Source organism: Peromyscus californicus, unplaced genomic scaffold (assembly GCF_007827085.1).
Source record: "Peromyscus californicus insignis strain IS unplaced genomic scaffold, ASM782708v3 Scaffold_7__1_contigs__length_154581171, whole genome shotgun sequence".
Taxonomy (NCBI): domain Eukaryota; kingdom Metazoa; phylum Chordata; class Mammalia; order Rodentia; family Cricetidae; genus Peromyscus; species Peromyscus californicus.
The window spans coordinates 120,582,983-120,598,213 of NW_026294595.1; the positions used below are offsets into that span (position 1 = coordinate 120,582,983).

At 44.4% G+C, this 15,231-nt stretch overlaps 1 protein-coding gene across 6 annotated transcripts in view; it reads left to right on the forward strand.

Moving 5' to 3' along the window:
• Window positions 1-15,231, forward strand: part of Rin2 (Ras and Rab interactor 2) — a 212,056-nt gene that overhangs the window by 185,500 nt on the left and 11,325 nt on the right. For all 6 annotated transcript variants that reach the window (XM_052724316.1, XM_052724314.1, XM_052724315.1 and 3 more), the window contains one exon: window positions 13,375-13,680. In XM_052724316.1, coding sequence (XP_052580276.1) covers window positions 13,375-13,680 — 306 coding nt within the window. The remainder of the gene's footprint in view (window positions 1-13,374; window positions 13,681-15,231) is intronic.

Here is a 15,231-nt window from a genome sequence, read left to right on the forward strand (position 1 = left end):
AGCTTCATTCAGTGGGTAGCAACAGCCAAGAGTTTGCAAACATTTCCATGGTTTAGCTAAACTCAGATTTCTTCTTTCTGATTGGGTGTGTTTGTTGAAAGTAGTAAACAGTGTGTGGTAGAGCATGTGTTTCTCTCTCTCTCTCTCTCTCTCTCTCTCTCTCTCTCTCTCTCTCTCTCTCTCTTTGTCTCTCTCTCCTACTTTGAATTTGAGCAGCTCTTTGATTTGGTCACAAAAGACTCAAAGCCCTGTTTGTTTTCTTGTGGTGCTCTGACCTAGCCCAGGGTTGTTTGGGCGTGGTTAGAGGAGCTGGGGTGCTCCAGAGAGAGTAGTTGAAAGGAATGTGTCTTTGTGATGTGTCTCAGAATTGAAAGTGCTTCGGGAGACTTACTCAGGATGCAAAATGTCCACAGAAGTTGCCTTTTTCCCCTAGAGTCTTCCCTCTCCTGAAGATCGGCTCCAAATTCATAGTCACAGAGACCCCTACCTGAATGAGACACTTTCTCCCTGGACTAGGGGAAGCTCAGAAACTGTTGGCAGGAGTCAGCCGCATTTGCAGACAACGCTAGCAAGCCCACAGGGGAGGAGCTCCTTGGGGAACAGGGCCTCAGCCTGGGCTTCCCTGCTGATGTCTTAACACCAATACAAGAAGGTCTTGGGAAGGTTACCTGTCAGAGGTGTGTGTGTGTGTGCGTGCGTGCGTGCGTGCGTGCGTGCGTGTGTGTGTGTGTGTGTGTGTTTAGAGCTCAAAGCTCATCCTCTCCAAAAGCATCCTGAAAATTGCAATTCTTATTTTAAAATTGGAGTTCCTAATGAGAAAGGAAGCCCACATCTCTAGAGTCTCTCAGACAAGCTGGGCAGCCTGAACAAGCTCCTTCAGTGGGTGCTCCCCACTCCCTCTCTACATACACCCCAGTCAAAATATATAATCTATCCCTCGAGGGATGGAGGAAGGCAGGTGATATGTCAGCCCACACCCCTAGTAGCTGGCAAGTTCAGAACTTGAACTGGTATGAAGCTGTATTATGTGGCACAGAGCAGCCTTGAACCCTCTGAGTCCTCCTGCCTCAGCCTTCTAAGTGCTGGGATTGATATAGGCATGAGCCACCATGTGTGGCAAGCCCCTGTTGTGCCAGCGTAACCCCTCAGCTACTGCTCGTGTTTCTTTTTTGTTGTTAGAGGAGTTGTGACAGTTTACTGGCCATTTGCTGTGGCTAAGACCTATAGAGATATCGTCTTGCTTTGTATTGGTTTTGCTGTTTGTTTGTTTGGTTGGTTGGTTTTGTTTATTTAAGTCAGAAGTCTGTCTAGCTAGACTGCTTAGTCTGTTTGTACAGTCTGGCTTCCAGCAGTCCTTCTACTCAGTTTCAGGAGTAGCTGGGACTACAAGAGTGTGCTGCCATGCCCAGACTGGTTTGGGGTGTTTTGTATTTTTTTTTTTTTTTTTTTTTTTTAGCATTTGCCTGAAGGCAGGCAGCTTTTCCTGTTGCTTCATGAATGAAAAACATAGTGTTTTGAAAGGACATTGAAAAGCGCCAGACTTTGAAAGTAAGGGGAAGGCTACTGTAGCAGAGGTCAGCCTGCGAAACTGCGTCAAGGGGAAGAAGCTATCCGAGTTATTAGAAAGCCAGTCTCCTTCAATGTGGAAGTGATTAAATTATGACTCTGGTGAGAACATTGATTTAACCCAGTTTTCAGTGTTTTACATTTCACTATATGAATGGCTGGGTGACCTACTAAGGACTTGTTAGTACAGTGACACTTTTGAGACTCATAACTCCAGAACTAGTATATTTCTGCATATATTATCCATCATTTGCCAGTTCAGAGAGAGGCCAGGTTATGTAGAGCTATGGGCAGAGGGTGAGCCTGAGCCTGTAGGGGAGTGGCATGCAGCGCAGAGCTCCTGATCTCTATTGTTTGTGTGCTCATTCCCACATCTCCCTTCCTGGAAGGAATACTGGAATCTTCACTGCTCTGAAGCACTCATACTATAATGCTATCTACAGAATCCCAAGCCTCGAGTTTGTTCTGAACAGGTGTCTGTGAGTGCTGGGAAGGCTTTTTAAGAATGCCATTTGGGTTTCTCTGCTTGAAAAGAATTTCATCCCATCTTTCCCTCTGGAGGACTGAACTTAGGAGACAGGAATTTGAATTAAATCCCATACTTACAGAACATCCATTCTGAAGCCACGGAAGTAGGAGGAGACATTTCATGAGTTAACCCCAGTAGAATTAGAGAGGTCATTCACAGGTAAAAGTGACCTCATGAACAGGCACACAAGGATCTCCTCACTACATGCAGATGGTGCTGCCATTGTCTTCCAAGGATCTTAAGTTACTCAGAGCAAAGGAGTTGGATTGGGAGAAGAGTTCTTGCTCATGTGCTGACTCTGCTCTTCTTTCTAGTGCTTTCTAGTCAAGTGTAAATTGTATGTGGTGAGTCAGTCTCAAAATAAAAAGCTGCTACTGTTGATGGTCATGTCTTGCCATGGGGCATTTACATTCTATTGAGACTGTCCCTCTAGAGAACTTCCATCCCAAAGTCCTACCATTTGGAGGTTCTTGAATACATGGAGTTGCCTAGCATCAGCTTGGCCAGTCTGTTGAACAATGAAATCAATGAGGGTGCCACATGGACCGGTTCTGTGTGAACCTCTCCCCCTTCATTCCAGGCCCACCACTGGGCTTCCTTGCTGGACAACAGTCACTCACCTTCACCTCTCCAAGGTGAAGAACAAGCCAGTATTTGGACAGAACAGGACACACTTGGAGGCTTTCCGCAAAGCTCTGTAGTCAGTTCCTGGCTAGCAGAGTGAATTAGACTCTTTTTTTTTTTTTTTTTTTTTGGTTTTTCGAGACAGGGTTTCTCTGTGTAGCTTTGCGCCTTTCCTGGAACTCACTCTGTAGACCAGGCTGGCCTCGAACTCACAGAGATCCGCCTGGCTCTGCCTCCCGAGTGCTGGGATTAAAGGCGTGCGCCACCACCGCCCGGCTGAATTAGACTCTTAACTGTATCCCATGCTATGAAGTACCAGGACAGATGGGTGTGGCAATACTTTAATCCCAACATTCATTCCTTTTTCGCATCCTTGCTTTGGTCTCTGACAACCAATGAGATAGAGTCCAGATTTTCTTGTTTAAAAAATAAAAATCTCCATTTTGCCAAACTTGTTGCAGTATTGAATGTTTAATTTTAGTAGAACTCTTTTTTCCCTTTGACTTGATATCAGCCTTAGGAGATCCTCCTGTCTTGAAGTCTTGCTTTGAGAAAAGCAAAAATTCTCTAACTCTGAAAATGGTAGCAACCCTCAGAGTCTCTATTTCATATAAACTGTTCACCACAGATGACTAATAGTGGCAAAGCACCCAATTCCACATTCCTAACAGTTAGTAGTGAAAAATAAGACAATATTTTTTTTCTGTAATTGCTATAAACCAAAACCCGATTTCTTCCCAAGAGCATTTTAATTCTTTGAAGAATCATCCTTAAATTCATTTCCCACATTTGTCAAAGAGCAATATTAATTTATGTACTCAAGTTTTTTGGTTGTTTTTTTTTTTAATCTTTGTTGTTTCTTATTTGTTTTACTGGAAAAAATGGTACTAAAATGTGGTTGAATACCACAGAATAAAGCACTTATAAAAAAGAGGACATTGAGAGCCTGGTGCAGGAGTGAGTGAGTACAGGCCCAGCCAGTCAAGAGGTTGAGATTACTTGAGCCCAGGAGTCTGAGGCAACATAGTGAGAAACCCTACCTTTAAAAAAAAGGTAAGGCCACATGTAATTTGTCCAAGTTAAACAATCACTGCTATTTTGGTTCAGGTTACAGTAAAGGTTTTTGGGTTTGGGGGTTGTTTTATTTTTGGTTTTGAGTGAACTTGTTGGGTTTTCTTTTGTTTTTAATGGGTGTTTGTTTTGTTTTACATAGAGGTTCTTTTTTGTTGTTGTTTGGGCTTTTTGGGGGTGGGGGTAGGGTGGGCCTGATCTCCATTGGCCCAGAACTTGCTATGTAGACCAGGCTGGAGCTCATTAGGTAGACAAGGCTGGAGCTCACTGTGTAGAGGAGGCTGGCCTTAAACTTGTGGCCTCTGCCTCTCAAGTGCTGCAGACTAAGTGTTGTTTTTTTGGTTTTTTTTTTTTTTTTTTTTTTTTTTTTTTTGGTTTTTCGAGACAGGGTTTCTCTGTGTAGCTTTGCGCCTTTCCTGGAACTCGCTCTGTAGACCAGGCTGGCCTTGAACTCACAGAGATCCGCCTGGCTCTGCCTCCCGAGTGCTGGGATTAAAGGCGTGCGCCACCACCGCCCGGCTCTAAGTGTTGTTTTTAATGAGTGTCTAAGTCGGGCTCAAGCTCCAGTGTCTGATAGCATTTGTATTAAATTCACAACGTGATTTAAGTCCTTAATTATTGGCTTTTTGAAAAGCCATTCTGAGGCATGTGGCCAGAGAGATGCTGGTGCCAAACTGAGATTGAAACCTGCATCTTTTGACTTCTAATCTAGGTCATGTGACTCTGCCACTCGAAAGGACCAGGTCTCCCAGTAGAGTTAAAGAGCAGATCATGGGAGAAAGAGTGGTCACTTCTAGAATGTGAAAAGAATGACTATATTATTGTTGAAAATTAATTTAAATGCTAAATAAGTTTTATTTTCCCCCTCTTGGTACTGAGGATTGAACCTAGAGCCTGGCACATAGTAGGCAAGCATGAACTATACCCTTAGCCTTCATTTTTCTTTCTGTTTAGAGACAAGGTCTTACTAAGTTGTCCAGGTTGGACTTGACTTATGACCTTCGTGTCTCAACCTCCCAAGTAGCTGGGATTACAGGCATTCACCACCAAGTCTGGCTTCATGCTTACTTCAGAATATCAAAATTGGGTCAGTTGTGTTATATCAGCCACAAGAAGGTTCACCACCCTGTAGCTGAGAACCTCTGAGTCACTGACTCCATGATATTCCACCCACTGAGCTGCCAGTCCTACCATTCCCAAAACCCCTCTTCAGTGGTTGAAAATAGGGATGGCATTACAAACAAGGCATGTCTGTGCTAGGCTCTTTGCTGTGCTAGACAATTCCACGTCTCAGGCAGGAAATACCAGGAGAAAGAGAAGTTTATGCCCAAACTGAAGAGCGACTCATGGGGCCCCAAGGTTCATACTGATTGACTAGAAGAATGTGGGAGTCTACAGAAGTCCAGCTCCAGCCTGCTTCTGCCTCTCCAAGGGTTCTTGGGTGGAGGAGAGAGGAATGAGGAAAATTAGGTTGAAAGATAGACCTAGATGATGAGGAGAAAGACAGAGACACAGGATAGCTTCGGGAGGGCCCTGGGTCAATACCCAGCCACCCAGATGTTTATTCAAAAGGGCTTTTTTTATAACATGACAAGGGGAGAGGCAAAAGACTTCCCCCTTGCAAGATCAAAGCACACCATTCAGCCAAGTGTAGACCCTTCCAAACACCTGATAAACATGCCCATGGCCAAATCATATCCTTATCCTGCTGGGTAAAGCAAGCTCAGATTCTCTGACCCTCAGTAAAGGCTTACTAGATAGTCTCTGTGGGCCACCACAGAAGAATTAGTTTGCTTTCCTACTGCACTATTCCCAGAAGGAATTTCAGTTGACTGTCTAGGCTAAGTGGGTAGTATACAGGCTGAGCCTTTAGTGGTCTGCAGGTCGGACCTTCAGCCCAGGTTCACAAGCTCAATGTCTGAACAAAGGCCAGGCTCACTTCCTTTTCTTCCCTGCCTTTTTTTTTTTTTAAACTGGTCTTTTACTGGAAGGCACTGAAATCATCTGTAGAGATTCCTTGTGTAAGACAATACATGAATAAAGCCCATATGTTTTCATGATGGCCTTCCCTGAAACTCACCAAAATGAGCAAAACTGAAAGTGAGAGGCTGGAGAGAGTGGTTAAAAGCATGCATTACTCCTTCAGTGGACCCAAGTTCAGTTCCCAGAACCCATCTTGGGTTGTTCACAACCTCCTGTAACTCCAGTCCAAGGGATCTGATGCCGTCTTCTGGGCTCCTCAGGTACCCGCACTCATGTGCCTATACCCATACTCAGATATATATGCATATACATAATTAAAAATAAGAAATGTAAGTGATTCACAATGCCAGTGCTTGCCATCTGTATATTGATACCAGTATATTGGGCTGGTAATACCTTTCTTAAAATGATAAAGCATCATTGTTGGTGAGACAAAGTGTGTGTGGGTGACATGCCCCCAGCAAATGTATGTTCCAAGCCATCCCAGTAGAGCTTCAGGGGAGACAATCCCACACCTGGCAATGATGTCATCACTAGTTAGGTGTCTGTGATCTGCACAGGTAAGGAAACACATCATCTTCATGCTAGTACCCAAAGGAAGGATTTTCTGTTTAATGCTTGGGATATGTGCTACCTGGAAGATCTCTGCTGGAGTCTGGGTCAGTTCCAGTGATCTCCCCAAGGTGAGATTTTTCAGAAGACTTCCTGTCAAGGAAAAATATCTAATGTGCCCCATGTCTTGGCAGTGGCAACAAAGAACACCAAGGTGCGAGGTTCTTACAAGGGAGGCAATGAGAGATGAGCCAATGGAAAGCTTCATTGGAATCATGTTAGAAAAAGTAGAGCAGACCCAGGAGGAGCTTGTGAGAAGGCACAGAAGCAAAGAGAGAGGTCCTGTCGGGACCTAGAGTAGACAGAATAAAGTAGGCCCAGCGATGTAATCTGGTCTTCTCCAATCACCAGATCAAAACCTCCATTAAGGATGGCTTGAACCCACCCTTCCTGCGACACTTAGCAGGAGGCCTGGGTATTCTCCTAGCCCCTGCCTATGCCATGTTTTCTCATCTGAAGCAGGGCTGGGGCTTTTTTCCTCTTGTAGTTGCCCTGCTGTGATGGCTACAGGACCACTCAAGATATCCAGCTCGCTGTGCTTTCCGGGGCTGTTAGACAGGAATAGAATGAGGCTGTGTTGAAACTCTAGAGGAACTGAAGCACGGCTAGAAAGCCTTGGATCCTCAATCTTTGAACCAAAGGGGAGGAGTTAGCAGATGTGAGTACCCAAGCCAGGAAAGGTGACTCTGGAAACCAGAGGGCTCTTAATCTACCCACAATTCATACTGGAAAGCAAAACAAAAGCCCTGACCTGAATCGTTAAACCTGGGGTCTCTTTTCAGAGGCACCATCATTGGTTCCAAGGAGGGAAGCAGTAACTTCAGCGTTCTTAGTAGGTGTCAGGTGCACCCTGGCTACTCATGGCAAGAGACCTCACCAAGTCCTCTCCGCAGTCCCATCGTGAAGCTGGAGGCAGCTCTAACGGATGAGGAAACTGAGGCAGGGGAAGGCCACCCCACATTTAAAAAGTGGTCATTTATTCTTTATGTCTGACTCTGGTACCCTCTGTAAACAGCATCCTGCTTCCCTCAGCTACCCACTCTGCTGAGAGAAACATCTCTGCTGGGGTGTGTCACAGGAAGAGCTGAGGCTGGACCACTGAATATGAGGTCTCAGCTTGGCTGCTGATAACGTGTATGCACATGTATGTTAGTGCATGAAAAAAAAAAAAAGAAGTGTAAACTCACTGTCAGCTTTTTACACAGTGGAAGGCCCAGGATTTCTCTAGCCCCAACTGTCCTGGAACTCTCTATGTAGACCAGACTAGCCTCAGAGTCACAGAGATCCACCAGTCTTTGCCTCCCAAGTGCTGGGATTAAAGGCGTGTGCCATCAAGCCTGGCTGTTCTAGTATTTTCTTGTTACTGGAAAAATAGAAGGAAAATTTAATGAGCATCAGGAAGAGCAGTCACCTGTAGCTACAGTTTTCCTGCCTGACCCATGGTCAGGACAAATCTCTCTCACCCGCCAGTCCCACAGCTGCTCAGACCCAACCAAGTAAACACACAGAGACTTATATTACTTATAAACTGTATGGCCGCGGCAGGCTTCTTGCTAACTGTTCTTATATCTTAAATTAACTCATTTCTATTAGTCTATAAGTTGACACGTGGTCGTGGCTTACTGGTACCTTACATCTCGCTTGTCATGGCGGTGGCTGGCAGCGTCTCTCTGCCTCAGCCTTCCACTTCCCAGAATTCTCCTCTCTCCTTGTCCCGCCTATACTTCCTGCCTGGCTACTGGCCAATCAGTGTTTTATTTATTGACCAATCAGAGCAACACATTTAACATACAGAGCATCCTGCAGCAGTCACCTACCCCTTGTCCATGAAGGAGTATTTGCACTCTTCCGTGGCATGTGCTCTCTGTTGACAGAGTGCAGCTGACTTCCTAGCTAGAAGCCCTGAAGCAGGTGTTTGGGGTTGGAATCCTGGCTTTCCCTCTTGCTTGCTGCATGGCATGGATTTCTTCCTGTGTGAAGTGATTGTATCATAGTCCTCCTTGTATGGGGTTTGTTTAAGGATTTGAAGAGTTGGTGGACCCAAGATGGCTAGGATAGTGTTGCTATTCTTAGTTGAAAAGATTTGGGTTTCTTGTGTTGGAGTTAAAGCAACCAGATATGACGGAAAAGCAGCAGAAAGGAGCAAAATTGGTAATCTTCAGAAGTGTGAGCGCTGCGGCCATTTGGTTTTGGTTTTGGTCTGAGCTAGCCCTCATTCTCAAAGGTCCCATTTCTTATGTTCCTCAAATAATTTTTCTCTCTTGCTTAAGAGCAGAAGCTTGAGTTTCTTGTTGGAGAGAAGCAGTGGGGGTCACTCAGTGGGGTCATTGGTCCTTCTTTTTATTTCAAACCTTCCCACCATTCTTTTTTTTTTTTTTTTTTTTTTTTTTTGGTTTTTCGAGACAGGGTTTCTCTGTGTAGCTTTGCGCCTTTCCTGGGACTCACTTGGTAGTCCAGGCTGGCCTCGAACTCACAGAGATCCACCTGGCTCTGCCTCCCGAGTGCTGGGATTAAAGGCGTGCGCCACCACCGCCCGGCCTTCCCACCATTCTTTATTGAGGATTTAATAGGGGTGGTCAGTAAGAATACATGTCCAGAAAACAAACCGAAGAGATCAGTCCTAGTTTTAAAGTGTGGTCTTTAAAAAAGAATAAACAAACAAACAAAACCTGGAAAAACTACCTAGCACTGTTGACAAACATCACCTTCTCTGCACACCACATGTGTGTCTGATGCCACTGTGCTTGGCACAAGAGTTTGCTCACTGGATTGCCAACTATGAGGAGATGGAAAGTCCCAAGTCTCAACCCCACCTGTGGGAGGCTAGAAAGGGCTTGGGGTACGTATGAACAGGGTGCTCTGAGCTGTCGGGAGAGGTGTTTACAGACAAGGAAAAGGAAGTAGATGGTCACCTACACAGAAAACAGCAGCTGTGCTGAGAGCGAACGGTCGCCCATCAAACACCTGGCATGCCCAGGTAATGAGTCACTGGTTTCAACCGAGTTGAGCTAGACACAAATTGGACAAACTCCTAGACAAATTTCAGATTCCTGAAAACAAGGTCAAAAGTTGCACCCAAGTGACCGCACTTCGTCATGTTATCCATTGTGAAGCTAGCAGAGGCCTGTTTCTCTGCTACATAGCTGAGTGACTTCTTTTTTAATATAATCGTTTTATTAATTGTTAGAGAATTTTCTCCAAGTCCTCTAAGAGCCACCATTTCCTCCATCATACTTACCTCTATTCTGTGTCTTTTTTTTTTTTTTTTTAAGAAGACACTATCTCTAGGCAGATGCTCTGGTCTCTTACAAGCTTTCTACCCCAAGTGACTTCTTTTTTTTTTTTTTTTTTTTTTTTTGTTTTTTGAGACAGGGTTTCTCTGTATAGTTTTGGTGCCTGTCCTGGATCTAGCTCTGTAGACCAAGCTGCCCTTGAACTCACAGAGATCCGCCTGGCTCTGCCTCCCGAGTGCTGGGATTAAAGGTGTGCATCACCACCGCCTGGCCTGAGTGACTTCTAAAATGAACAAAGAGTCAGCCAACCATAAAAGCTGAGGGAGGAAGACTGATGTGAGTTTGGAGCAAGCTTGGTCTACATAGTAACTCCCAGAACAGCCAAGGCTACTAGCTAGAATCAAGTGAAATAAGAGGGTTGATTCAAGTTTCCCCTCCATTTCAATACCAGGAATTATTTTCACTTTTGTGTTTTAAGAAAATGGGCTTATCCTAACAGATTCCCACGGTCCTACCACACCAAGGCCAGCACTGGTCCCTGGCCATTTAGATAAAAGAATGGAAGAGGGAACCTACTCAATTGGCTGGGCATGAAACCCTCCATTGTCCTCACCCTCTGTGAACAGCCCAGCACATTTTGGAGATGGTTTGTGTAACTCTTGGGTACAGAAGTGACTGGGCTCATTCTGAAGTTACACATTGTTCTGAGAATTCCAGGTAAAAGCCCCATGCTGGTCTTAAATTGTCTTCTGTCTACGTGTGTTTTGGTTGGAGTTTCTGTACTACCAGCCAGCTCCCAAATAACAACCCAGAGACTTATTATTAACTATAAATGCTCTGCTGATAGCTTAAACTAGCTCTTATAACTTAAATTAACCAATTTCTACTAATTTACATGTTGTTACGTGACTCATGGCTTGTTACCTCATTTTCCACACTTCCTGTTCCCTCTGCATCTAGCTGGCAACTCTACTCTTCTTCTTCCCAGAGTTCTCTCAGTCTGACTCTCCCACCTAACCTCTTCCTGCCTAGCTATTGGCCAGCTGGCTATTTATTAAACCAAGGAGAGCAATGCATCTTCACGGTATACCAAAGGATTACTCCACCGCACTTGGGTATTTGCATACATAAAGTGCACTAGTCTTAAGCATTGAGTCTAGTATATGGACACTCAAGTAGGACCCCCTAAATCTAGAAGCAGAACTTCTTCATCTTTGTCACATACACCAAAGTGGCCCTGTGACCCTCGGTTCCTTCCCACGGACAACTGCCAACCTGAGTTCTGACACCATAGGCAGGCTATGTGTTAGACTTTATAGAGATGAAAGACTATGGGAGATTTGCTTATCATGTCTCTTTCACACCCAGTGTGGCATCTGGAGTTTCACCCATACTGCATGTGGAGCAGTGTGCTTCCTCACTGAATGAATGTGTCCCATTGTCTGAGACCCATTGTAGTACACTACAGTGTGAATATATCCCATACAGCCATTATGTTGAACTAGGTTTTGGATTCTTTCCAGTTTGGAGCAATAATGAAAAGCACTGCTCCAAACATTTATATGCATTCCTAACTAATGATTGGCATGACCCATCCACTTCTTTGGAGACCTGTTCTACCAAGATGAGTGATATTCGTGAATGCTGCTTTCAGAACCCTTGAATGAGATAAACAAATTGGTTAGGGCTTACAAAGTCTTGAAATTTAAAATAAGAGATCACTTACTTAGGGGCTGGAGGAGAGTACCACTCAGTGGTAGAATACTTGCTTAATATGCTCAAGGCCCTGAGTTTGATCCCTAGCACACCAAAAGGGAGAGAGAGAGAAAAAATAGAGATGATTTACCTTGAAAAGCTGTCTAAGTGCTTGTTCCAAGTAGTCACTGTCTCCTCAAGCAAGTCATTTATGGACTTCTGCTTCATCATCTGTAAATATGCATAGTATCATTAAAATTTGCATAGTAATGTAAAAGTAAGGAGCTGCTGCAAGGATTAGATTACTATTAAGTGAAGTATTTGCATAGGGCTTAGCTCATCTAAGCACTCAGTTGCTGTTATTGATTTTTTTATGTTAATGATCATGGAGGATAGTCAAAGAAGCTATGAAGTCACACAAGCTTATTAACACAACCAATGCAAACCAAGTGACCTGTTTAATGTCTCATGTGAAGTGAGAGTGTTGTTCTGCTTTTCTTCTTTCTATTAACCCCTTGTGCATCTATTTTGATCTTTAAAAAAAGATAGAGTGTGGAAGTGGAGGAACAAAGAAAACCTAGGCTGAGGAAATCTGGTCACTGTGGGATCAGCATTAACCTCTAGATTCAGTTCTGACTTTGAGGTACAGTCAAGTTGTTCATGATTTGTACATCTGACTTAGATTATTCTCCACCCCCCAGACTTCTAATAATAGACAGTAATCTGAATTCAATATGACCTAACCCAATATCAAGAATTCCAGAGGCCAGAGAAAGAACCCAACTCTTTCCAGTCTTAGAAATAAGTGGATCCGTGCACTTGCAAAATGGAACCACATTAGTGTCATATATCAGTTAGTCACCACAGTACGACTCAGGTGGAATTGATGAGAACTGCAGCATGTTAGATGAAAAAGTTGGCACTGAAAAAGCAGAGAATTTATCATTGTGCAAATTCTCTTCAGCCTAGAAACACAGATTTATATTACTGTCCATTTTAGTATCAGCAATGGAAACTATTTCAAAGAAGGAAAAAGTAACTCCACCCACATGTAAAGGTTTTCATAACTCCATAGAAATTTAAATGTTTCAACTTTTCATTTTGAAATAGTATCAGACTTACAGGAAAATTGCACAAATAATACAAAGAAATGTCCCGCATCCACCCAGATTCCCTAGTGTTAGCCCTTTGTCACAGTCCCTTTGTTCTTCTTTCTCATTGTTCACACACACACACACACACACACACACACACACACACACACACCCCTTCCTTGTTTCTGAACCATTATGTCCCCTTTGCCCCAATTTTCATTGTGTTTCCTAAAATCAAAGCTATCTATTGCAAACTGTGGTATAGTTATCAAACTTGAAAAAACAATATTGATGCTGTGTTTACGCAGTTACCAAAGCTGCAGGCTGTATTCAGATCTCACCGAACGCCCCACTGGTGTCCCCTGTTGCAAATGAGATGAGATGTTTGGTTCCAAATCCAATCCAAGATCACACCTTCAGTTTTAGAAACCCTGTAGCTTGTAAACCAGCTAGCCTGATGTACACAGCAGTGGACCACGACAAAGAGGAGACCCTGCCTCAAATACGGTATGAGATGAGACTGGATGCCTGCAGTAGTCCTCTGACTGCCATGTTCTTGCCATAGTATGTATCCACTCTCTCCCTCTCACATACACGAATGCACACACATGCATTTTTTAAAAAGGAAGAAAATCCTGTAAGCTAACATATTAACAGGAAAGGACAGTAGAACACCTGGGTCAGAAGAAGGTCTTCTGAAATAATTACTTGTATGTAGGGAGATTAAAATAAACCTGCTTGTTTTATTGATTGTGGGTAAGGAAGGTATGATCAGGGAAAGGTCACTTTTCCTGGCCTGTGAGTCCTGGTGGTTCTGTGTGTAGTCTGTTGCGTGTTAAATATCCTGATGACATGTTTGCCTTCTCCTCTGAAGGCTGTAGGGAGTCACAGATGTGCATCCCGAGAGAGCGCCAGTTGCAATTCTCTCTTCAGACAATGGTCACAGTAGCTGCGTTTTCTCTGGCAGATGTGGTGTTGGAGAAGGCCATGCACAAATGTATCTTGAAGCCCCTCAAGGGCCATGTGGAGGCCATGCTGAAGGACTTCCACACGGCTGACGGCTCGTGGAAACAACTCAAGGAAAACCTGCAACTCGTGCGCCAGAGAAACCCACAGGAGCTGGGGGTCTTTGCCCCGACCCCTGACTTGGTGGACCTGGAGAAAATCAAAGTGAAATTCATGACCATGCAGAAGATGTATTCGCCAGAGAAGAAAGTCATGCTTCTGCTTCGGGTCTGCAAGCTCATCTACACTGTCATGGAGAACAACTCAGGTGAGGCAGCCTGTCACTGTGTCCAGACCTCCAATCGAGCCCCAGTGTCCCCTCCCTTCCGTCTCTCAATTTCCTCTATCAGCCTATAGAAATGTAAGTGCCGCTGGTGGAATTTGTCAAATGAGTCTTGTGCAACAGAGCCATCTCAGTCAGTGGTCTCAGATAAGGACAAAGTAAGAGTTGCCTACAGTGCTGACGTAAATAACAGCGTTAGTGCGATGTAGTGCTTATGACTGTGTTGCCCTCCCTCTGTGAAGGTGTTTCTTTACTGGGGGACTTCGGCTGCCTTAATCTTCTGTCCTGCAGTTTCCACATCTGTTTTTACATATGGACCCTCTCCTTCATAACTGAGAATTATGTGAGGCAGCTCAATCTGAACCCCAAGTGCAATGAGAATATTAGTGAGAACCTCTACCACACGCGGGTCCATGAGGGTTTATGCTGATAATCTACAGCACGTGTATGAGAAATCTGGAGTGTTAGGTAAAAGTGAGACTGCATTAGTCAGTTCTTTAGTATGGGCTGAAGCATTGCGATCAGAACTCATCAAAGAATTACAAAGTAGGAAATAAGTCCTCAGATTTCCCCAGGCTCTTTCCTAAAGATGCAGAAGTACCCCATGATTCATGGTTAGTGACCGAATCCACCCTGTTCTGGCCTTCAGAGAGCTTCCTGTAATACAGCGGGCAATTATCAACTTTTTCCTGAGAAAAATTGCCTTAGTAGAGAAGCCACGGACTCTGTTACCCATTGCTGGGTTAGACAGGAATGTGTGTGCACTGCAGACTGCTGAGTGAGGACCTTAACCTCTGAGCTCTTGGGACCAGGGAGATGGTTCCCCAGGCAAAGCCTTTGTCAGGCAAGCATAAGGACCAGAGTTCAGATTCCCAGCATCCACAGAAATGCTGCGTAGATGTGTGTGGTAGCCTACCCACAGTCCCACACCAGGAGACAGAGACAGGATCCCCGTGGTAATGTGAATAGCTAGAATAGCCAAATAGGTGAACTCTGGGTTCAGGAGAGACTCTGCCTCAGTAAATACAAAAAAGAGCAATTGAGGAAGATACCTAACTAATGTCAACCTCTGGCCCCTACATGCATGCACACACTTGTGCATGTATACACACACATACACACACACACACACACACACACACACACACACACACACACACACACACACACCAGAGCCCATAAACTATTGCCAGTCTGTGGCTAGACAGGGCCTCTGAAATTTGAAGCACATATCTCTATAGTTCATGAGATCATTTATAAAATTTTCCAGAATAATACCTACTCAGCATTGCATCGTTCTGAAGCACTGTCTCCACCTGCACACTAGTGACGGTTCAGTCATGATCAACTTCATTGTGGGGGCTGTCCTGCTTCCTGTGGGGAAGCCGAGCGGCCTCCTGGATACTGTTCACACTCTCGCCTTCCAGCTGTGATCTGAAAAATGTTTCCAGACACTGTATATGTTCTCTTGGTCAGCAAAGTAACCATAGTTAAGAACCACCGTTGCAACCGGGTGGTGGTGGCGCACACCTTTAA